The 25,432-nt window shown below is 41.1% G+C and overlaps 2 protein-coding genes across 4 annotated transcripts in view; one reads left to right on the top strand and one right to left on the bottom strand.

The window, feature by feature from the left end:
* Positions 1-1,136: 1,136 nt before the first annotated feature.
* Positions 1,137-15,245, bottom strand: ddx1 (DEAD (Asp-Glu-Ala-Asp) box helicase 1). Its single transcript, XM_027147597.2, has 26 exons — positions 15,141-15,245; positions 14,992-15,043; positions 14,194-14,257; positions 14,071-14,100; positions 13,623-13,719; positions 12,658-12,705; positions 11,600-11,683; positions 11,128-11,211; positions 9,645-9,721; positions 9,481-9,553; positions 9,297-9,373; positions 8,988-9,102; positions 7,616-7,754; positions 7,468-7,528; positions 6,962-7,060; positions 6,781-6,870; positions 6,466-6,654; positions 6,315-6,366; positions 5,453-5,599; positions 4,811-4,902; positions 4,642-4,714; positions 3,220-3,292; positions 2,325-2,367; positions 2,013-2,108; positions 1,564-1,684; positions 1,137-1,459 (listed from the first exon to the last, which is right to left on the bottom strand). Exons 1-26 carry the CDS (start codon positions 15,154-15,156, stop codon positions 1,329-1,331), a joined length of 2,223 nt encoding a protein of 740 aa, XP_027003398.1. The 5' UTR covers positions 15,157-15,245; the 3' UTR covers positions 1,137-1,328.
* The window catches only part of nbas (NBAS subunit of NRZ tethering complex), a 178,610-nt gene continuing 168,415 nt past the window's right edge, over positions 15,238-25,432 (top strand). For 2 of the 3 annotated variants that reach the window (XM_047819116.1, XM_047819114.1), the window contains exons 1-6: positions 15,259-15,550; positions 15,915-15,966; positions 18,236-18,272; positions 20,892-20,969; positions 21,852-21,899; positions 23,363-23,406. In XM_047819116.1, coding sequence (XP_047675072.1) covers positions 15,458-15,550; positions 15,915-15,966; positions 18,236-18,272; positions 20,892-20,969; positions 21,852-21,899; positions 23,363-23,406 — 352 coding nt within the window. In that variant the 5' untranslated portion in view covers positions 15,259-15,457. The other variant, XM_047819115.1, reaches the window with a different exon arrangement.

Here is a 25,432-nt window from a genome sequence, read left to right as displayed (position 1 = left end):
GTGTCACCGCCTGTACGTTCAGAACAAGGCGCACACTCACCAGCAGCTGCAAGCCATTTTCTCTCTTCACAGAGCTTCTTATGAGAGGCCAATGGTACACACACACACACACACACACACGTTACATAACACACATACAGGGTAAGTAAAGAAATATTTTTAAGCTTGTAAAACAAACAGATTTGAACCTCTAATACTTCTAGCATCCGTTTTCCGACATCATGTTACACTTTAACTTGTAGAACTATAGGAGGTGAACGTGTGTGTGTGTGTGTGAGTGTGTGTGTGTGTGTGTGGTCTCCAGAGTGTAAGTGTGTGGATTAGTGTGAATTGCAGGTTCCTAACACCCACACTGCTGCTTTGGGTTTAATGACAGAGAGCACAGTGTGTACCGCAGAGACGAGACGGGTCACCACACCCGAAAAAAAGATTTATACAGTCATCAATCTCTTCAGGGCTTCTTTAATCCCTGAGAATAATTCCGAAGGAAGGGATGGAAAAAGAGGGTCATTTCTGGGGCAAGGGGGTCCTCTAGTGGTGGCTTGAGGAACTTGTGTGTGTGTGTGTGTGTGTGTGTGTGAGAGTGAAGAACAATGTGGTTATTTCTCTAAAATTGCACATGTGGAAAATAGAGGAGTTGTATGTAAATTTCATCGGAATAGAACTGAATTGAATAAATAAGCTGTGCAAAAAATAATAAAATAAATAAGAATCACATGAAAATAACTAAATCTTGTAAAAAAAAATACATTTTGGAAAATTCTCAAATTTTTTAATTTAAATTTAAAATTCTTTTTTATCATCTACAAAATAAACAATCGGACATTTTTGATGGAAAACGACTTAAAAGCAAACGTACGGTGTTTAATCATTTCTTTCTTTCTTTTTTTTAACCTGAGACTTGTATAAGAATAAGAAAACAGCAAGGTAAACTTTTTACTACATTTCACAGATCAATGTCCTGCCCCCTTAATTTTTATTGCCTCATAAATCTTAAGCTTGTGTCAAAATCAGGAGTCACAATCCTTCTACACCGAAGCGCTTTTTATCACCTCTTGCTGCATTTCCCCTTCAGTGGATCACATTCCTGAACTTTTGTAGAAACAAAGTTTTTAAAGAATAAAAATTCCACTCACTGCTTTTGCGAATTGGTTTATTGAGTTTAACACTTAAACTTGACTAATAACAACCAAAAAAAAAAGCATTTTCTTACTTGCTGTGAAAGTAAATGAATAATTAAACAATTTAACTAAACACTTTGTTAGTGTTTGGATCTACACACCGTGTGTGTGTGTGTGTGTGTTGTGGCTCAGGTGTGAAGAGTGAACTCAGAAGGCTTTAAAGAGCTGGTTGGGGAGATAGCTGAGTTGTAGGAAAGAGGTCTGAGCTTCTCGTTCGAGGTTAGCAAGCTCCTGGACGGTAGGAGCCAAAATATCCACATGACCCTTACAGAGACCACCTGAGAGAGAGAGAGATTCACAAAGTTTTATTAACCAAATAACACTCATCACAGTGGCATACAGCCACATGACCAGACACACACAGACAGACACAGACACACACCTCCAACAGCTCGGCGCTGGCCGTAAGTAACCTTGCCATCAAATTCGTCTATGGGCACTTTGATGTCCGGCTCACACTGAGTAATGGTGCACTTCAGATGGTCCTCGATGTCTCCCAACAGCTGAACACAAAACACAACACTCCCATGAGAATCACTGTGTGCGTGTGTGTGTGTGTGTGTGTGTGTGTGTGCTGAATACATTTGTTAAACTCTTCTTCAAATTCCTGTCTCAGTTCTTCATGAATGTGTGTAAATGATCATCAGTTGTATTATATGACATTTATTGTATCAATGTAGTTCTGAAAAGAAGACGACTCTTCTGGAGTTTGTGATGTGCTGCTGATTAGTTCCACACTACGGCACACGAGGTTGTGCTTTATTCCTCATTTCATCAACCTTTTTTCATTTAATTGTCTTCCACTTCACATCTGGAACAGAAAATCCTCACCTCTTTCTCGTTGTACCATATAGTGCAGCCTCCCTCATCCTTTAACCTGGTGTTATAGCAGCCTCGGCCTCTGTTAGGACACACATGGTACCATACCTACACACACACACACACACACACACACACACACACACACACACACACACACACACACACACACACACACACACACACACACACACACACGCCCTTTAACATATGGCTCCTTCATGTTACACATACATTTGCTGCTCTAAACATATATTCAAAACATCCCCAAACCCCCACACAGCTTCAGTTTGTCTATTTCTACATGTACTTTTTGTTCTTTACCTTCTCCTTTTCCATAGCTACCAGGGAAATGGCCAGACCCATCCTTTAGAGAAAAGACAGAGGAACCAGTGATAAAGGGCAAAACCAGAAAACAAAAATATACAAACAAAACACACACAGAGAGACACAAAGACAGACAGACAGATGGATCGATGCATACAGACAGGCGCACACACAAATAGACAGACAGACAGGCGCGCATAGACAGAGGCACACACACACACACACACACACACACACAGACAGACAGAGGCACACAGACAGACAGACAGAGGCACACACAGACAGACAGAGGCGCACACACACACAGACAGAGGCACACACAGACAGAGGCACACACAGACAGAGGCACACACAGACAGACAGACAGACAGACAGAGGCACACACAGACAGACAGACAGACAGCCGCGCACACGGACAGACACAGAGACAGACAGACAGACAGACAGACAGAGGCAAACACAGACAGACAGACAGACAGACAGACAGACAGACAGACAGCCGCGCACACGGACAGGCACCGAGACAGGCACCGAGACAGGCACCGAGACAGGCACCGAGACAGGCACCGAGACAGGCACCGAGACAGACACCGAGACAGACACCGAGACAGACACCGAGACAGACACCGAGACAGACACCGAGACAGACACCGAGACAGACACCGAGACAGACACCGAGACAGACACCGAGACAGACACCGAGACAGACACCGAGACAGACACCGAGACAGACACCGAGACAGACACCGAGACAGACACCGAGACAGACACCGAGACAGATTAAGGGAGTGATAAAGGGGAACACAGTAAATCAGAAAGCAGGAACATACATTATTGCTCCAAACAAACAAGCAGTGGGTAAGAGCAGTGACGTGGTGCCACCAGTTTATACCTCTCTGCACGGCCCACTCTTCCGATGCGATGCACGTAATTCTGCTTCTCATCCGGCAAAGTCACATTAATGACTGAAATAAGACGAAGAAGAAAAAGACAGTGTTTAGTGGCTGAGATGATGAGCGTAGTCATGACCTCCACTCCACAGACTCCTCTCAGCCAAGACAATCAAACGATCCATGTACTGAATGTACCGTGTTACTATAAACCTGAGGAAGGAACCTGACCAATCTGCTCCCAGAACTCGGTCGCACTCTGGAATAAAACCTCTTGCAAGTGAAGGACGTTATCTAAGAAGCTACAGTATTTTCCGCACTATAAGGTGCACCTAAAAGCCTTCAATTGTCTCAAAAATCGGCTGTGTGTGTGCACTGAGTTCCAAAAATCTGTGCGACTTTAGTAAGCGCTCCGCTTGATTGACAGTCGGACCATTTCCCGCTGACACAGGGACGTAATACGTACACTACGTACGCTGACAGCGATAAACCAATCAGAGGACATTACGTAATACGTACAGTACGTACGCTTACCTCCACCACGCCTCCGGTAGGTATAACCACCGGTATGTTGCAAAACATTTGTTTCTTCCTAACCATTATGCGGTCCACACTCCAGTCCAGTAAGTGGCGGTCAAATGCACCTTAAGTTGGTTTGCCATCCGCCAATAAAAATCAGATGCTTACGAGGCACAATTAAAACTACAGGCTATCAGCTACGCGGTTGTAAATGGGAATAGAGCAGCATCAACATCAATGTAGCTATGGTTCGGAAGTGGAGGAAGCAAGAAAATGTACTGCGCCGAGTTAAGAAGACACAGTAGATGAGGACTTTGATGGATTTGTGGGAGAAGATCGATTAAAAAAATAACGCGTTTGTTATTAAATAATAGAATAAAGTTCAACTAAACTCACTGTTTTGCTTCTGTTACCTTTTATTTGTAGACCGTATGTTTTAGTATGCGCCTTATAATACGGTGCGCCTTATGTATGGGTTAAGTACAGAAATAGAGCCCGTAATTGAGACTGCGCCTTATAATCCGGAAAATACTGTACATGGTGCTTCAAATTCAGACACGTGACTTGACGAGGTTCAACTTTACTCGGTGGCCACTTTATTAGGAACACTCGTGCATTCGTGCTGTTGAATGCATGCAGTCGATGAGTGTTCAGTGGAGAATGAGAGCTGACAGGAAGTCGATAGTGATTTGGTGACGAGCAGAAAAGTTTCTAATAAAGTGGACACTGAGTGAATTTCGTAAACAAATCACAGTAGTCACCGTTTGGGATGTTCTGAAACAACATAAAGAGGTTAAAAACACATGTTTTTTCTCGTTTGGTTCCACGTTAAAGAAGTCAGAACGGCTGCATCTCACTAACTATTTGTACTCACAGCGTTCCTTTAAATGCTCATTGGTTCTTACCGTATGGGACGCCGTGGATGTCGATTCCTCTGGCTGCAACGTCGGTGCAAATCAAAAACCTCACTTCCTTTTTCTGCAGCGAGGTCAAGAACACCACAGTCAGACATTCAGCATGGTGCTTAAACCTCAAACCGTTCCTGCTACTAACAAGCATCGCTTGTTTTTTTACCTTGAACTGCTCCAGGTTGTATTTGCGCTCGTTGGGCTTCCGGTCACCGTGAAGACAGACACAGGAGAACTGATGTCCTTTCTTTTCAGGGCCTGAGTGGAGGAGACAGAACCTGGATGAGCTACAGGTGTTCCTAATATAGTGACCACTATGTCTATCTAGAGCTCTATCTGATTATATTGGACATGAGGTGAAATTCTGGGCCAAGAAAAGTCGCCACCCACGATTACTCGACCCCTAAGGTGCTAAGACTTAAATGATGCATGTGTTAAACTTGCTGGCCACTTTATTAGGAACACACGACCAAATCAGCCAATCACATGGAAGCAGCACAACACACCGACATCGGGAGCTTCAGTTTACAGAAACGTCAGGAAAAAGTCTGATCTCTGTGGCTTAGCTGAGTATTTAATAAGCTGCTGATCTCTGGGAATCTCATACACACACACACACACGTCTCTAAAGTTTACACAGTCTAGTAGTGGATTACCAATTGAAAGGATGGGAGGTTGAATCCTAGATCCATCAAGCTGACACTGTTGGGCCCCTGAGTAAGGCCCTTAATTGCTCAGTTGTATAAGAACTAGATATGATGTAAGTTGCATTGAAACGCTTGCTATCGTATTCGTCTTTTTAGTTCACCTCCTCCTTGTGCGATCAGGTACTGCTCCATGTTGTCGCAGTCAATCTTCGTCCTGCAGAAGATGATGGCTTGGTCCATCTTGTGCTCCTTAATTGCACGGACCGTGTACTCGCCCTTCAGGATTTTGATCGCCTCCGACCACATCTCTAATCAGAAACGATAGCGTAACTCGGTGTTAAATATCACATGGTGTTAAATACGTGTGAAATAATACATGACGGTCCAGATTTGATTCGAGTAACGCTTCTGGCTTCAGAATTTCAATTCGTTTTTGTTCTCTTCGAAAATTACGACTGAAATGGTTTCTTCCTGTACTAATAAACAATGCGACCACAGGGGGATAAAAAAGTAAAAAAATGATGTAATGTAGGATCAACATTCGTTACGTCGAAAACTAAATACATGTGTAATTGAATAAACAAAGTATGGACTGAAATATACTGAGCTCCACAGCAGAAATAGAGCTCCAAAGGTGGCTAAAGTGGCCGTCTCTGTGGCCTGGCGTTATTTAAGAGCTGTTTTACAGGTGATTGTATAACGTATGTTTCCACGGTGATCTCTGTATGATTGAGCTCTATGGGATGTGCTGATATACTGTATACTGTAGCCTCAGATAGTCATAACCGGGTACTGACTAGTTCTGCAAATGTTCCACGACATTAATTAGGATTAGAGATGAATAAAACTTATTATGTCGCTTTTAATTAAAAAAAAGTACACTGAGATATAGAGGGAATAAATCACATGCTGTCTCATGCTGTTACACTAACACTTGCTTGGTGTTCGATCGCATCACACTAGCATGTTGTATTTTTTAGCAGCACGACCTCACTGTGTTTATTTCTTTGTGTAAATGTTTACCTGGAGTGTTGGCTCCTGGCCTTGTGTTGTCTTTCGTATGCACTTCGTCGGTCTGTATCAAGAACAAATAACAGTCATTTGACTCTTCGATTCAATTTTATTTGGCTCGAGTCTTCAAAAGCGGATAAGGTAATAGATGTCGGAAAGTTACCCGGATGTGGTTTTTGCCCAGTCTTTCCCAGAGCTTGTCCTTTTTGGGGTTGACTGGCACCACCACGTGATGCACCGTCTCAGGTATGGAGTCTTCACCTTTCAGATCCACCCACGTGGGAAAGTGCATGATCTTCTCCGACAGCTTCTTGACGTCGAACGAGTGCAGGGTGGCCGAGCACACGATCACCTAAAGCACATTCACAGGCAGAAGTTTCTCACCACCGCTCGCTCTGTCTGGAATAAACCCAAACCTCAATCCAGTCCTGGTTTCTTATTAAGATTCTACAAATACACAATGAGAGAGGAGAGGAACCTGCAGTCGCTTTCCATCTGAGGTGACCTGGGGGATTTTGTTGTAGACCCTCATGATGAAGTCGGTGTAGCCGGCTGAAAGGAGTCCATCCTGGTAACAGACAATACGTGAAGGAGGGAATTAAAGCGAAAAGGTGATTAGGGTACAGAATGTTACTTTTCTTTTGTGCAGATCTACGTACACATTCATCCAGAACCAGGAAGCGGACTTGGGAGAGGTCGAGTTTTCCTGTGGATATGAGATCGTCGAGTCTGCCGGGTGTGCCGACCACTATATCAACCTGAGAGAGAGAGAAAGAGAGATAGATAGATACTGGTTGCTTGTATAAAATGCTGAATCTATCCATCCATTTATCCATCCATATATCCATCCGTCTGTCCATCCCTCCGTCCATATATTTATCTGCCCATCCATCCATCCGTCTGTCCATCCATCTATCCGTCCGTCCATATATTTATCCATCCATCCATCCATTTGTCCATCCATCCATCCATCCATCCATTTATCCATCCATCCATCCATCCATCCATTTATCCATCCATCCATCCATCCATCCCTAAGTGTCTGCTGAAATGCAAAGCTGAATTTTGTGACATCACCCAGTACAGGATGAATACTGCAGATTGCTTGATTTTGTCTTCAGTTCTGCGACAGAGTAAAGGAATGAAATGGTGACAGTGCACTTACCCCGCTTTCCAGAATGGAGAGCTGCTCTTTGGCCGCCACACCTCCGATGATCAGCAGATCTCTGTAAGAAAACAACGAGAATACTATGAGCTTCAGACACAGAAGGTCTCAGGTCTGATCTAAAGTGTACGATCTGTTCTGTGCTCACTGTAGCTTGGGATTGTCCACGTGTTTCTTAAACTGCTTGATGTTGTTGAGGGTCTGCTCGGCCAGTTCTTTGGACGGCTCCAGGATAAGCGCTTTAGGGGAGTTGGAGCTTGTTTTGACCTGACTCACCGTGGCACTGCCTACACACACACACACACACACACACACACACACACACCACTTACCAAAACAATTCTACACAACTCACCATAAACCTCATTCAGAACACAGTCTCTCACATACACACTCACTAAGAGAGAGTCTCACACATGCAGCCTCTTTCTCGCTCACACACAGGCACGCACACTTCCACATACACACAAACTCACACTTCTGCACACACACACACACTCACAAATACACACTTCCATGCACACACACACACACTCACAAATACACACTTCCATGCACACACACACACTCACAAATACACACTTCCATGCACACACACACACTCACAAATACACACTTCCATGCACACACACACACTCACAAATACACACTTCCATGCACACACACACACTCACAAATACACACTTCCATGCACACACACACACTCACAAATACACACTTCCATGCACACACACACACTCACAAATACACACTTCCATGCACACACACACACTCACAAATACACACTTCCATGCACACACACACACTCACAAATACACACTTCCATGCACACACACACACTCACAAATACACACTTCCATGCACACACACACACTCACAAATACACACTTCCATGCACACACACACACACACTCACAAATACACACTTCCATGCACACACACACACTCACAAATACACACTTCCATGCACACACACTCACAAATACACACTCCAGCATACACAAACTCACAAAAATCACACTCCAGCATACACAAACTCACAAATACACACTTCCATGCGCCCACACACACACACACACACACACACACACACACAATCACACTCACAAATACACACTCCAGCATACACAAACTCACAAATACACACTTCCATGCGCGCACACACACACACACACAATCACACTCACAAATACACACTCCAGCATACACACACACACACACTCACAAATACACACTCCAGCATACACAAACTCACAAATACACACTTCCATGCGCGCACACACACACACACAATCACACTCACAAATACACACTCCAGCATACACACACACACAAATACACACTTCCATGCACACACACACACACACTCCAGCATACACAAAACTCACAAATACACACTTCCATGCGCACACAGTCACAAATACACACAAACTCACAACTACACACTTCCATGCACACAAACTCTCTCTCTTGCTCACATTCACACACTTGCCTATGTAAATGAATACTGAGTAGCTCACCAGTCTGAGTGGTTTTGACCACATGGCCATCGGGCGCTTGATCCACAGCAACGAACCCTTTTTTGGGGGCATGTTTAAAAGGCTCTCCACCAAAATTAAACTTCAGTTCAGCATTCTGTGCATTAAAAAACAAACCACAAAGCCATTTTTCATCAACACACACACTAAACTATTTAACCATGCTTTTCCTAAGAAAGAAAACATGAGGCGTTTACCATCAGAGGAAAACCTGTGTAAATTTGATCTGTTTAAAGATGAAGTGACGATACACTGAACGTTAAAGGGTTGAAAAGGGATGTGTTGTGTTACCTTAAGCACACAGGAAGCAAAGAACGGCTGATTTTTCAAGTTTTGGGGGATCTCGAAGGCCAAGCCCAGATCATTCCCTTTTCAGATAAATTAAACAAAGCATGACCTTTTGTGATGAAAATAAATAAATAAATCTTGACGTGACATCATTTTGGTTAAGATGTCTGGTTAATATGAGACAAACCATTTTTGGAGAAGGACACATGGCCACTTTCCATGTCGATGTAACAGCCGATGGTGTCGTGCATAGTGAACTCCTATAATAATAATAATAATAATAAATCAACTCAGTGATTTATAGAGCAAACTCTCAATTAAAATAAAATAACTCAAAAACTGTTAGCTCACCTCTCCATAACTATCAAACTGCTTATTGTGGGATTTCTTCCCCGTCCCACCGAAGCCAAAGCCGAACTTGTCGGTACCTGTGTGTATAAATGTGCGTCTTCATTCTGTAGACATGTCTGAAGGATGATAAACCTGCTCATTATATTCATCTAAATGCTTCAGGTACCCCAATACAACAGTCCATGGGTGGAGTTAGACCTGAGGGTGTTGCTGTATTATTACAGTTGGTTGCTAGGTTGTTGCAACCGTTGGCAACACACTGCTATGTTAACCCCTTTTGCTATTACAATATTACTGTTGCTGGGTTGCTGCTATGGCATTTCAACTTGTTGCTATGGTACTGCAATGGTTGTTACATCTTACAGCTGGTTGTTAGGGTTTTGCTAGTTGCTTGCTATAATATTACAGGGTGTTGATAGGTGGTTATTACAGATGAATGTTAAGAGTCGTGATGGCATTCCTGATTGCTGCTGGCAGTTGCTACAGCATTCCTGATTGTTGCTGTACGGATACTGTGATATTCCTAATTGTTGCTAGGCAGTTGCTACAGTATTTCTAATTGTTGCTAGGCAGGTACTATGGTAATTTTGATTTTACGAATATCATGGTATTCCTTATTGATGCTAGGCAGTTACTTGGGTGATTGTGCTTGTTGCTAGGCGGTTACTATGGTAATATTGATTGTCGCAAGGCGGATACTATGGTGTTCCTAATTGTTGCAAGGCGGTTACTATGGTATTCCTAATCGTTGCTAGGCGGTTACTATGGTATTCCTAATTGTTGCTAGGCGGTTACTATGGTATTCCTAATTGTTGCTAGGCGGTTACTATGGTATTCCTAATTGTTGCTAGGCGGTTACTATGGTATTCCTAATTGTTGCTAGGCGGTTACTATGGTATTCCTAATTGTTGCTAGGCGGTTACTATGGTATTCCTAATCGTTGCTAGGCGGTTACTATGGTATTCCTAATCGTTGCTAGGCGGTTACTATGGTATTCCTAATTGTTGCTAGGCGGTTACTATGGTATTCCTAATTGTTGCTAGGCAGTTACTATGGTGATTGTTGCTAGATGGTCTGCTCTAATAAAGGTAATGATTATATCAGGGTTCCTTTAACCAATATTATTTACCGCTTTAGTAAATTAACAGAAAAATTAATTGTTAATAAAATATATTGCTGCTGATTGTAGATTCAACTCATGATAAACATTTGCCAAAAAAAAAAGTTTTCAGATCATTTTACTCAGTGATGGATTTTTTATTTTTTTTGGCTTCTTCAGTTTATTATTACAAAAAACAAATAAATAAGAGTACTAAAAGCACATTAATGTTGCGTTCAGGCTAATGACTGAATTAAATAAGCGAGGTACTGAACAGGTCCCCATAAGAAATATCATCAGAACGGTAACACAGGCTTTTACACAATACCAGGAAAGTGTTGATGTGTGAAAACCTTGCTACAGAAAGATCGGCTGCGTTCATACCCAAGTCCAGCGATGCCTGACTAGTGGACCACCCGATCCTGCACAAGCCCTGGTCGTGGCAGGAGACTTCATAAACGTACTTTCCTAAATGGTGGAGAAAAGATTTGATCAAAATGTTCTTAGACTGGATGTTAGGGTTAAGCTCCTGTTAGTGAGACTCACTGCACGGCTATGCATTCACATTATACTACAAACTCATGGAGTGAATCTTAGGCTGTGTCTCAATCAGCTCCTGGATCAGTCGTCAGGGTGCTGATCACGGAGTTGGCCATTTTTACAGAGATGTCCTAGTTTGTTAACGTCTTATAGCACCGTGAGAGAAACGCGTAAGTATTTGATACTTTCGTTTTTTTTCAGTGACCGATAAAGAAATCCCAACTCGTGTACACCATGTACTGTTCACTACCTAGACAGCTAGGCATTAAGGCTGATTGAAACACAGCCTTAATCTTATCCGAGGCTGAGATCTGACCTTTAGTCACGGCCCTTGTGGATCGGCAGCCGTGCCACTCCTTAAACTCTCTGCTCTGGCAGCAAAGCCCGTCAGGACCGATAGCTGAAGAACAACAACATGAAGATTAGCGTTTTTTTTTTCCTGCTATATTTTGGAAAGAAACATGTATCACAGAAATTTCAGAAGAATATGTGTCACTTCGAGTTGTGATATAAATGTGTAAGGAATAAAAAAATCAGCCCTCATTCTGAAGGCTGTGGTAAACTTGAAGGTAAAAATAAAATCCTAATCAGTAATTTTCTACTAGTAAATTTGACGGGAGAAGAAAGAAAAAAAAAGAAAAAAAAAATTCTGTTCTTTTCTCCTCGATCTCGGCTGCTTCCGTGAAACGAATCGACAGTGTCGGAAGGCGACGACGAGAGCTTCACGTTGGAGTGGCGACATCTTCGCCTCGCTCGTGAGAAATGACATGATCTTTCTGAAGCTTCTAAAAAAAAACACTCGACCGATTTTATAACAGAAATGTCATCGCTCTCATCGCTCTGGTTACCCTGAGTGTTGAAAAGTCGTCTGAACTTCTTTAAACGTCTTGTTTTTGTCTCATCGCTCCAACACATGGAAGTGGAAAGTTCATCTAAAACTGAGATACGATAAACCCTTACATTAACGTGTGCGTATTTTAATTCACTAACCTTTTACAAGGGTGCCATTACTTTTGACACAATCAAACAAAAAAAAAAACTAGTATTATTCATACAGTTTATTTTAGGGCTGCTTTCTTCCATTTAGGTTTTAGAAAATCTTACCTTAATCTGTGTTTGCAATAAATAAGAAATAAACTTCAAAATCTTACGCCAGTCACGTGACTTAAAATTCGACCAGTCGCCGTTTACAACAGTCTGTTTTCACCCTGAGTTTATAGGCTGTCTAGATTTGATGACTAAGGTGTCATTTCTTTCGGGGAAACAAACTTTAAATGTATTTGAACAAACAATTGCGGTTTAATGATTAAAATGTTGTGTTTCTGGAAAATAATATATAAAGTGTAATGGTTAAGGTGAAAGTTAGAGACTCACCGAACGCTGAGCTTCGGTCGTACGGGTTCATCTGCCATTTATTAAAGACTGAAATGTAAAGAAAGGAAAAGAAGAAATAAAAAAAGAAAGAATGAAAGAAAAGAAACTAAGGTTCACAACAGACCGCTCCTCCCATTTCCCTGTCAATCACAGAATCTCCAGCCAATCACAGGCTTCCGTGAGATCGGCAATGCAGAAGAGGGCAGAAGATCGGTCTCCGCCCTTTTCCGCATTGCATTGCAAGGCTACATAAGCCTGACAACCGAATCACCCAATTTCCACACTCGATTAATGTAACAGTAATCATTTGTTTTATAACCATGTAGAAGAAGACAGATATATATGAAGCTAGTTGCGTTATTTCTACGCTGCTATTCTTACTACAAGCCACATTTCTCTCTTTTATTTCAGAGGCCAAAAAATGTAATTAAATCAAAAGCCTGTTTGTCTCGTGTCCACGTTCATCATTGTGTGTCTTTGTCATGTCTTACTCCACACAGGAGCCATGTATTCACAGAAAAGCTCTGACGGTTCTTTTTTCTCCACACAAATGTTTGTATCTTCAAAGCAAATGTTGATATCAAACCCATTTCTGTTCTCTGAGATGCTCCGAGTGTTTGTTCATCTAAAAATCAGCTCAGATTTGATCTTCAACTCTAAAATCCAGTGTAAGATTATCAACAGAGGGAAAAACTCACGTCTCACACTGAAAAGAACAACAGAGTCCTGACACGTTAGATCGGACTTACGGACAAAACATCATTCATTTATTATATATACTGGTTGAAAAAGTCCCATAAGTCCATTAGCATTCTGATGGTGTACTGGGAAAAAGTGTTTAAAACTAAACAAACGTCTTCGACACACACAAGAGACAGAAACTAGTGTGAGATGCTGCCTGTGAGTCAGCAGTTTGAAAAGCAGTGTATCTCAGAGGAATCGCATGCATTTAAATCACCGCTGACCTGCTCCTCCTGTCTTGACGGCACTACGGCCTTTTTTCCCCTCCTGCTGATCTTTCAGAGTCTCGAACACGATCTGGATCACTGGGATGCTGAAGGCCTACAAAATCAATCATAAAGAAGAATTTTTTTTTTTTTTTACACGGTTTAATTGTAGCTATGGGACACGTCAGGTTGTATTTCATCATGAAACAAACTGACGACTGCAAACAGAATGCAATGCAGCGCAGCTACACAAGGCACCGATTTAGAACAGAGACTTTGCTAGTCAGTGATCTATGAGATAATCGGCGTGATGGTGGTGCTGATGATGTTTCAGTACCATTAAAGCTAGTATCGAAAAGTTAAAAGATAGATGAACAGCATTGGGGGAAATGTAGAAAGGCTTAATAACGTAGAATATATTCATCCTAGAGATCACATTTCAATGTGTGTGTTTTATATAACCTACCCCAGTTTTGCCACTCCCAGTCTCAGCGGCCTGCAAAAAAAAAACCATATAAACAGACGTTATAAAAGCAGTGCGTGTGCATCGTAACACAGCAGAGATGATTCAGAAAGTCAAACTTCTCACCATGAGAACGTCTCCTCCACCGAGTATCAGGGGAATGGACTCGGCCTGGATGTCGGTGGGAAGCCTGGGAAACAGCAACAGATCACTAATAACCATTTTCTCAGTAAACTGCACTAAAGTTTGTGACATCACAGCTTCCGCCTGTAAGATTGCACCCCGAGGTCGCACTCGACTTTTTACGTATTTGTCTATTAACATTTTTATTGTTTTCTCAAATGAGAGCTGTGACAGAACAAGGTTCAGCAAATATCGAACTCTACGCAAACTATGGAGAAAGGTCATAAAAGTAGAAAAGTTTTCTAACAAACAGCACGCCCCTTCTCCTCGATCTCTACAGATACGACGTTGAAATATAGACACAAACGCCACAATTCTCTACGCACCCAGCAGCGAAAAGGCCTACTTAAGGCTTCGTAGTACACCGACATGAGACCTGTATGAAGAGCGTGTAGAGGTGCGAGTTTATCACAGAAGAATGCTGCAATGCAGAGAAGAACCAAAGGAGACACTTACAAGTCGTGTCCAAAGGTTTGTGCACCCCTGACCACTACATCTAAGAGAACGTCTCATTATGGATTCATTTTAAGCCTTAAAAACATTTTTCTAATCAAATTCGCTCATGTTTCACATAGCCTATTAATACCGTGCTATTTTTAGATGATTATACCGTGTAAATAGAATACCGTCAAAACAATAAACCGTCCTAAACGCAGCTGAAATCCAAGCGCACATGTAGTGCACTAGACAGCTAGTACAGTATGTAGTGCATTTGGGACACAGCCCATATTTTTAACTTACAACCAGTCCATCTCTTCCACGGCCTGAGCGATTTCAGGCATCACGCCCATTTCTAGAAGAATACACAATAAATAAATAAAAGTTTACGCTCACAAATACGTTAAGATACAGAGTTTTCTAACAATAACAACCCGAAACAGCTCATTTACCTTCAAACGCAGCCATGGTTGCGTAGTGAAATCAACCGGAAGTGACAAGTACCGCATTAAAATTTGACAGGTTGCTTGAAAATACGTGTCCGTGTGCAACACTCGACCACAGAACGTTAGTTCCGAGCATTGTCTTTTTATGGCGATAATCAGATTTCTTTACTTTCACGTGAATGTTTAGTGAACGCAGTGCCGATTAAACGGAAATACGTTTATTGCTCCATTATTCACGTTTATAAAGAGGTTTAATTTTGGGATAACACAATCTCGTTTGAACCTCACAGGCTTCCGTTGGTTGACGAGGCGTTTCGCTAAAAATGGCTGCAGATTCTATATTGGAGGATGAAGAAGAGAATATTTTGTATGATTTACTCATTAACGCGGAATGGCCACCAGAAACAGACACGCAGGTGGGTACAGTTTCCGCTTTCAACCGGTTTTAGTTTAGTTTCAACTGCTAACGGAGTCGTTGTTTAATGTTTATGACGCTAAACTGCCAAAGCCACGTAGTTCGAGTCGGTAGGTTTAGTCCCAAATACGTTCCCGCTCCCTACCTTAGTGCACTATATAGGGTACACTTATAATCGCATCCGCTTACGGTCTAGTGCACTAGTTTATAAAAAAAACGAGTTATTTAGGATGCGGCTCAAGTTCAAGCTTAAATAAATCAATATTGTTCTTGTTATGGTTTTAGAAATTCGTGAACACGTAATGAGTTATGAAATTTAATCATTTTAACATGTATTTGTTTTACTCTGGGTGTTTTATTTGCAGGCCCGAGGATTAAAAGAGCACAGTTCCTCTCTTATCTCCAAGGCTGTGACAGGTATAAACACCTGAACACCTCACATTCAGTACTTTCAAAAAAAAAAAAATGGCATCAAAACAATGAAACAATTACATTTTGCAAATAAATCATTTAGTTCTGTTAATAATATTGTGAATAAAATGAATTTCTGTAAACTGAAGATGAAGATACACCGAGGAGGTTTTGTGGCACTGAAGCAGATTGAAAGCAAAGGCAAGCCCCCCCCCCCCCAAAAAAAAGCTTTAACACACTTGAACGTAAGGTTTTAACCATTCGAACTGTTTCTTCTCTCAAATTGTGTTTAATTCATCTCTAATAATCGCTTACAAGGCAAAAGTTTCCCCATCCATGTGAGGTAATATTCACCACCTAAAACCAGTTTTGTTCTCGTTTCCGGAGAATGTGAACTTTTTCAGTAAAAATCCTGTATCAATTAAAGTTTATGTTGATTTCCAATACATTCTACTGATAATAACATTTGAACAGCCGAAGTGCTTTTTTGTGTTTACACCGTCACATTTTGGTAGTTGATCACGGAATTTCACGAATTCTGAGAATTCCTGCATAAAAATAATATATATATATTATGTGCCTTGCAAAAGTATTCGGCCCCCTTGAACTTTGCGACCTTTTGCCACATTTCAGGCTTCAAACATAAAGATATAAAACTGTAATTTTTTGTGAATAATCAACAGCAAGTGGGACACAATCATGAAGTGGAATGAAATTTATTGGATATTTCCAACTTTTTTAACAAATCAAAAACTGAAAAATTGGGCGTGCAAAATTATTCGGCCCCTTTACTTTCAGTGCAGCAAACTCTCTCCAGAAGTTCAGTGAGGATCTCTGAATGATCCAATGTTGACCTAAATGACTAATGATGATAACTAGAATCCACCTGTGTGCAATCAAGTCTCTGTATAAATGCACCTGCACTGTGATAGTCTCAGAGGTCCGTTTAAAGCGCAGAGAGCATCATGAAGAACAAGGAACACACCAGGCAGGTCCGAGATACTGTTGTGGAGAAGTTTAAAGCCGGATTTGGATACAAAAAGATTTCCCAAGCTTTAAACATCCCAAGGAGCACTGTGCAAGCGATAATATTGAAATGGAAGGAGTATCAGACCACTGCAAATCTACCAAGACCTGGCCGTCGCTCTAAACTTTCAGCTCATACAAGGAGAAGACTGATCACAGATGCAGCCAAGAGGCCCATGATCACTCTGGACTCTGTCCATAGGACAACAATCAGTCGTATACTGCACAAATCTGGCCTTTATGGAAGAGTGGCAAGAAGAAAGCCATTTCGTTTAAAGTTTGCCACAAGCCACCTGGGAGACACACCAAACATGTGGAAGAAGGTGCTCTGGTCAGATGAAACCAAAATTGAACTTTTTGGCAACAATGCAAAAGGTTATGTTTGGCGTAAAAGCAACACAGCTCATCACCCTGAACACACAGTCCCCACTGTCAAACATGGTGGTGGCAGCATCATGGTTTGGGCCTGTTTTTCTTCAGTAGTGACAGGGAAGATGGTTAAAATTGATGGGAAGATGGATGGAGCCAAATACAGGACCATTCTGGAAGAAAACCTGATGGAGTCTGCAAAAGACCTGAGACTGGGACGGAGATTTGTCTTCCAACAAGACAATGATCCAAAACATAAAGCAAAATCTACAATGGAATGGTTCAAAAATAAACATATCCAGGTGTTAGAATGGCCAAGTCAAAGTCCAGACCTAAACCCAATCGAGAATCTGTGGAAAGAACTGAAAACTGCTGTTCACAAATGCTCTCCATCCGAACAGCTCGAGCTGTTCTGCAAGGAGGAATGGGCGCAAAATTCAGTCTCTCGATGTGCAAAACTGATAGAGACGTACCCCAAGCGACTTACAGCTGTAATCGCAGCAAAAGGTGGCGCTACAAAGTATTAACTTAAGGGGGCCGAATAATTTTGCACGCCCAATTTTTCAGTTTTTGATTTGTTAAAAAAGTTTGAAATATCCAATAAATTTCGTTCCACTTCATGATTGTGTCCCACTTGTTGTTGATTCTTCACAAAAAATTACAGTTTCATATCATTATGTTTAAAGCATGAAATGTGGCAAAAGGTCGCAAAGTTCAAGGGGGCCGAATACTTTCGCAAGGCACTGTGTATATATATGAATTATGGTAACCAATGGTTTGAAATTTATACATGATTGTAGTCCATTTTTCTCATTTTTAATTATATCCATATTAGTGATTTAGTCAGTATAGTTATTATTATTGTTATTTTTCTCCCCAGGACCATTTCGCTTTATTCTGCACTACCTTTGGTACAGGTAAGTTCTTAGCAGGGAAAAGTTTACACTATATTGTGGAAGACAACTGATCAAATTAATTCTACATACACATGGCACATTGGGTAAGTTTTCACCCTTGACTCCACACGTTTTGAGTCGTATGTAGAGACCAGGAGTAACTCTGGACACTGTGCTCCCACCACCGTGCTTCACAGCAGTGATTTCTTGTGTTTTCAGGCTGATCATTAGTGCTAGCTTCTCACCAATTTTGGAGATTTTTTTTTCTGTAGAATCTAAATGGTTTCTAGATCTGGTTGTAAAATAAAACCACTTCAGGGCATCCCAAAAAATCTCTGTCCAGAGGAGATTTGTAGTAAAGACTTTAGTTAGTTAATTTTATTTTATTGTCATTGTGTGTACAATGAAAACCGATGAATAATTAAATAGTTAATTATAGATATGAAACCAAAATAAATAGTATAAATAATATAAACAGACAATAAAGAGGTATGCAAATCAGAATTAAGGAGCGATTCCTTTAAATCTCGTGACCCAACAGTGTACAGTGTTTCCAGACACGAGCTTTAAAAAGGGCCTAAAACATGTAAAGCAGATTTAAAGCAAAGTGTAACGTTATGTACAAAAACCATCCTCTTCATGATTGCTGTTTCTTTGTGAGTCATCTCTCTCTCTCTCTCTCTCTCTCTCTCTCTCTCTCTCTCTCTCTCTCTCTCTCTCTCTCTCTTTCACCTAATTGCACTTTATATCATTAAGCTCTTCTTTAGACAAAGGCATTATTAAAGGCTATCTAAAAATAAATAAACAAAAATTGTGAAATGCTTTTTGCGAGTGTCCTCGATGTAAAAATAGCCAGTCAGTAAAGGATACAAAGTTAAAATAAAATAAAGGAATAAAAATAAGACAAAAAGTAGATAATAAATAAATCTATAAATACTATATATAAAATATCCTCCTGTGGTGATCGAGACCTTTCAGACACAATGCAGTGGACAATGCAGCGAACCCCCTGCCGTGAAGCATGGTGGTGGTAGCTCCACACCCAGAAAGTTTCTTCTGGTCAATGTCTTGTTTATGTGCTATATTATGTTCATGATTTATAGCAGTAAGTGTGTTATATCTCCCACTGTGCCACTGTATGATTGTTTATTCTTTATTTTTATTTTCTTCTTCACTGTCTATTGATGCTTAAACACTTAAAAAAACACATAAATACTAGCTTTAATACTGGCTTTAAATGACAAACCTGCCTCAATGTTTACTTTTAATGCGTTTAGCAGACGGTTTCGGTCTAAAACTTTGTCATGGAGTAAGAAAATCACACAGACCTCAGGAGCAGGTTAGTCTTTAGACGCAGTTCTAGCGGAGGTTCGTTCCACCACCCAGGAGTCAGAACAGAGAAGGTGCAGTGTATCGTCACGACGATACGTAAAGATGAGTTGTGCAGAACAAAGGTTTCGACCCAGTAACACGTTTGAGTTGAAGATAAAACTTTGGATCATTAAATCATCAGAGACTTCCAGCTAGAGGTCTTCACGGGTCCACTTGTATCCCAAAACCCGAGGTCCGACCCGAGACCCGAGCGAGTTCGGATCTAAAAGTTTCACGTGTGCCTCGGACACGGGTCGGGTATAATAATAGCGGCATCGGGTCTCGGGTAATTTAAAATGAATGTGTTTTTACCGAACGGACCCGAGAAGACCCGAACTACTGTATCTCGCGTGTGTGCAGCGTCTCGAGTCCTTTTCTCTTCTGTTTGCCAAGACAGCTTGCGACGTGTGGCTGGCGGTCAGCTAATTTTCGTTGAAACAGACCTGTCAATCAATTTTGAATCCACTCTGTAGCGGTTACTTTAGTGTAGAGTTATGCAACATTCGGGTCCAGTCAGGTTAAAAGAAAATTGCCGTTGGGTCAGACTCGGGTCTAATTTTTTCGGGTGGGTCTTGGGTCGGTTCTTTCTTTAAAAAAAAAAAAAAAATGCATGTCGGGTTTGGGTAAAAAGTGATTCGGGTCACCTCAGGTCGGGTACATTTCTTTAGACCCGAGAAGACCTCTACTTCCAGCACTTACAGTGACATCTGCTGGACACTAGACATTATTACACCCCTTCTGTGTCCTGTGGTGACGAAGGGTGCTGTTAATTAAACAAAGCACTGATGCAGATGATATTTCATTATATGTAGTATAGATTGTGTAACCAGGTAGGAAATACTGGAAACTGGAAGTCAGTCGCATACAGAAACGATCATGAATAAATAAAAAAACAACAACTAACGATCGACACTCCGTTCGACTTTTCATGTACAGTATTATTTACATTTCTGGCATTTAGCAGACACATTTATCCAGAGCTACTTACATTTTTATCTCATTTTATACAACTGAGCATTTGAGGGTTAAGGGCCTTGCTCAGGGGCCCAACGGTGGCAGCCTGGCAGACCTGGGAATCAAACTCACAACCTTCCAATTGGTAGCCCAACACCTTAACCACTAGGATACCACTCATGTCGTGTCGTGTCCTGTCGTGTCGTACTAGATACATATACTATTTTCAAAACGAATTATTATACGTCAGTCAGCTGAGTTGTAGCGCTTTGGCTCATAGACATAAAGCTAAAATGTCGTTTATTTGTCTTTCAGCCCCTCGAGTTCATCTTTACCTCCCGGACTGGTGCGTCTGGCAACGAAGCAGATCAACTGGCAGCTAGTGCTAGCAAGGTGACGCTAATCTCTGATAAGGATAAGCACTGAAACTGTGTGTACTGTTGTGTGTGTTATACAGTAACCGCGCTAGGAAAACGGATTCGGACACGGTTTCTTTCAGCTTTTCGGTGTGTGTGTGTGTATGTGTGTGTGTGTGTATGTGTGTGTGTATGTGTGTGTGTATGTGTGTGTGTGTGTATATATATATATATATATATATATATATATATATATATATATATATATATATATATATATACAGTATATGAATGAAATATGAAGTTTGGCCTTTTAAGTCAAAGATTTTATATATTTAAAAATTTTTTTTTATTTAAGCTAGTAGTAATAACAATAATAATAATAATAATAATAATAATAATAATAATAATAATAATCTTTAAAGGGATTACATGCTTTCCCTGTATTTCATTTTCATATTTCAAGTATTTCATTTTCTTTCCAATTGTTTTATTTATTTGTTTGTTTGTTTGTTTGTTTGTTTATTAAATTAATTTAATTTTAAGGATTTCCAGTCAGCAGTTCTGTCTCTCAGGACATCGTAGTTTCTCTCATCTTTATGCTACTGCGGCATTGAAATGTAGGATGAAATATAGACATAGAGAACGTCAGGTTTTTTTTTTCTTGTAGAGTATATAAATGTTTATTAACTGCCCTAATTTATCATGAGGCTCCGTGTGTGATCATCAGATGCGTCGGTTAGGATAAAATGCATAAATCAATCCAAAAAAAAATGTCACTCCAGTCGACTAAGCGTCGTTCGGAGACAGAAAGCAACCTTGCACACAGTAACAGACTGTCTGTTGGATATGTAATCCTTCAGCTGTGTTTTCTCATTTGCTCTCTTTTTCTTTCCCTCTTCTTGTGTCTCCTCTGCAGTAATGGGAAGCTCCTGGCTGTGGTTCAGGACCAGTGTGTGGAGTTGAGGTAATTCTTCTCATCTATCATTTGGAGCATTTTGCCCCCTAACACGAGTCACTGTGTTTTTCACCTCGCTGTTGTCCGAGGTGTCGGACTCAGCAAATCTGCAGCTAGGATAGGATAGGATATTTTGCCATCAGTGCCTTTATGCTATCTATCTCTCTCTCTCTCTCTCTCTCTCTCTCTCTCTCTCTCTCTCTCTCTCTCTCTCTTTTCCTCTCTTTCTATCTCTCTCTCTTTTTTCTCTCTCTCACTCTTCTCTCTCTCTCTCTCTCTCTCTCACACTCACACACACACACACACACACACACACACACACCTTAAATGTCACCATAAAGGGAAACGGATGAGCGAGGGGTTTTGAAGAGATTTATCTTTGTTACCTGTAGCTGGTACAAATGTAAACACACTTCTCCTCAACGCTCAGGTTCAAATTGCTTAAAAGCCTCCGAACGCCTCGCATCTCCTCCTCCACCGCTTCCTTCTCACGCAGTTCTGTCGCAGTTACATACTTTTTTTTTTTTTTTTACTTTTATTGTAAGCATCTTCACTCCGGGGGATTTAATGCACTATATTTTTCAACCGTGATGAATGAGAACAGATCCGGTGTAAAGAACAAAGAAAAATAAACAGTTTAGTGAACGTCCAACGTTTTTGGGTTTTTAAGCGCATGTGAAAGGGGTGTTTATTTTTAAAGCAGAATGTATACAGAGGGGGAAAAAAAAACATTTTAAAACACTGTTATTTAGCTTCCTGCAGAGGTGGGGGACTCGACTTGACTTGAGTCAGACTTAAGTCGCAAATTTGAGACTTGAGACTTGACAAATATTAAAAAAAGACTCGACTTGACTTTGACTTGACAAGCATGACTTGAGTTAAATGATGCAGAGATGGGGGACTCATCTTGACTCGAGTCAGACTTAAGTCAGACTTTATTCATAAAAGGATAAAATAGTGAAATCTTTAGGAATTTTGTTTTTTAATAAATATACAACTTCAGCAAAAATCTGTTTCATACAACAAGATGAGGTCATAGTCCTTAGTACTTTTTTATTTATTTATTTAGTTAATCTGTTTGAATCGAAATGGAAAAAACTGGTAGTCCTCGTGTCTTAAACTCAGCAGTATTTTTATCCTGTTTTTATTTCATTAACACTTACCGACTGATCCAAAAGCACCGACACCGGAGACTCCTTCCATGTTAAATGTCCTTACAGAAAACGCCATGTACGTGTTTTCTTATTGTTGCCTAATAACAAAGAACTATCTCTAGGAAGGAGCTGTAACCATGGAAACAAGCAGTTTATTACCACTTTCTGACCAATTAGAGATTAGTCTAAGAGTTTATCAGTGCTGTGGTCCAATCGGGTGCATCAGAGAGCCGTCACATTTTGGTGTCCGATGGCAAAATAGCCCGATAACTCCCAAGTAATAACACATGACCCTTTCCTGTTTGTTTTTTTCCTCAGGTCAGCTCGAGATGAATTTGGATCCATCATTGGGAAGTGTCAAGGTACAGAGCCACCATGACATCAAACCTCTTACTGGATTTTTCTTAGTAGACTTCTCTAGGAATGACTTTTTTTGTTTATTGTTTAGTTGGTCAATGATGAAAGAGCGGTTTGGGTAGGCTGGTGGTGGTTTGGGTGTAAGTAGTGGTGCAGTTGTTCAAGGCTCTGACTTGTTGATTTGGAAGTCCAGGGTTTAAGCCCCAGCACCGTCAATCTGCCACTGCCGAACCACCGAGCAAGATTCCTAACTCTTCCTGCTCCTGGAGCATCATCATAGCTGCCCCTGGGCTCTAAACCCAACTTTCAAACCTAGGGTTTGTGAAGAAAATAATACCTCAGTGCTGTAAAGTACGCGTACCAACAATGATCATAAGAGTGACGTAAACTAGACATAGACGCAGTTCTTTCTTTCTGATCCTGATTCTGAAACGAAAAAGCAGCCGAGGTTAAAAACGAACCCCAAGGTGTTTGAACCTCAGTGCTCGCTCGAGTGAAGTTCTCACACTCGTGATGGTTATTTGGGAACGCTCGTGTCACTGCTAGCACCTTTGTGTGCGTCAGGTTCATTCCCACCCCCACACTCTCTATTATAAGTATTCTAAACAATGTGTTATCTGGTTACTTTTATCGAAGGAAGACGCAGAGACCTCGTTCTTCCTCTCGATGGTTTTTTTTTTGGTTTTTGTGTTTCGCATTGGCGGTTAATTATGAAACATGTTCAGATTGCTGACATGCTGTGTTGCCTGTAGCATTACTGTGTACAGTACAGGCTTCTGCACATACTGGGGGGGTAAAAAGTCTACACACCCCTGGTAAAACATCAGGTTTCTACAGAATGTATTGTAAAATTGCAAACAACCAAAAAAACCTCCCTCTGATCTCCAGCTTGTGTTCAGTACTAATCAGCATACACCTGCCGTCAGGCAACGTGACACGATTAAACCCTGACTAAAGTACAAATATAGCTGGTCCTGGGAACCACAGCAATTCCTGCCAATCAAAATAACACTATCTATTAAAACCATGTGCAGTAATGTGCTCCTCAGAGTGAAGCGTGGTGGTGGTAGCATCAAGCTTTCAAGAAATTAATCTCCAAATCAAGAAGGGAACGACTTCTCCAAAACGAGATCGGAGATAGAGAGCTTCTCCAAGGAATTGTTTTTATTTTATTTTTAACACATGGAAAAAGTAAAATGGCCGACGTCCCGACTAGCGAACTAGAAAGCGGGTTGAGACGCTCAAGCATCTGGTGCGACTTAGCGTTTTTTTTGTTTGTTTTTTATTTGATTTGATTAATAGACCAATTAGATCAGATTAATTCCCACTTCCTCTCTCTCTCTTTTCCTCTGCATCCTTTCTCACGGCTTTGTCCTGAATTTTCCGCAGCTCTTCCTCCTGCTCACGACAGCATGATCTTCTATCTTACACTGCGTCACCTCCACATTTCCTTTTCAGCCGCAGCCTTGTAATTTATAGTCTCCGAACTTTTTTTATTTCATGCTTTGTGGAGCGTAGGGAGGAGCGCAGACGAGCTCTCAGCACACACTCGCTCTCATTTCATGGCGATGATGGAGTTAATTTGCTTTAGAAAAGCTCTTTTAATACACAGAATAGTGTATTCTGGTTTCTCTCTCCCTACCTCTCTCTCGCTTTCTCACTGTTTTTCTCTCCGTCTCTCTCTCTCTCTCTCTCTCTCTCTCTCTCTCTCTCTCTCTCTCTCTCTCTCTCTCTCTCTCTCTCACATATCCACTTTATAGTGATTTAATAGAGATAAATGTGTGTGGCATCTGTTCCTCTACTTTCTCGCTGATAGCCCTGTCTCACTTTGTCACTTTGCACCCATAATGCACCAGAAACACCCCCGGACCCCTCCCCCCGCCTCTTTCGCCCCCGCCCCACCACGTATCATTCTCCTTCTCAAAGAAACAAAACAAAAAAACAATAGTCCATTAAAAAAACGGTATTAACATTTACTATTTCCCGGGTTTATGATATTTTATAGATTATTTAATTCTATACATTTGATGA

The sequence above is a fragment of the Tachysurus fulvidraco genome, chromosome 9 (assembly GCF_022655615.1).
Source record: "Tachysurus fulvidraco isolate hzauxx_2018 chromosome 9, HZAU_PFXX_2.0, whole genome shotgun sequence".
NCBI lineage: Eukaryota > Metazoa > Chordata > Actinopteri > Siluriformes > Bagridae > Tachysurus > Tachysurus fulvidraco.
This window is presented reverse-complemented; position numbering and strand designations above follow the sequence as displayed.

What these genes read in the sequence shown, in the direction of transcription:
- ddx1 (XM_027147597.2), bottom strand. An exon ending in GCCAGGAGCCAACACTCCAG is followed by an intron (nt 5,600 to 6,314) that starts GTAAACATTTAC and finishes GTTTCTGATTAG; the next exon opens with AGATGTGGTCGGAGGCGATC. An exon ending in CATCCACGGCGTCCCATACG is followed by an intron (nt 3,293 to 4,641) that starts GTAAGAACCAAT and finishes GTCTTATTTCAG; the next exon opens with TCATTAATGTGACTTTGCCG.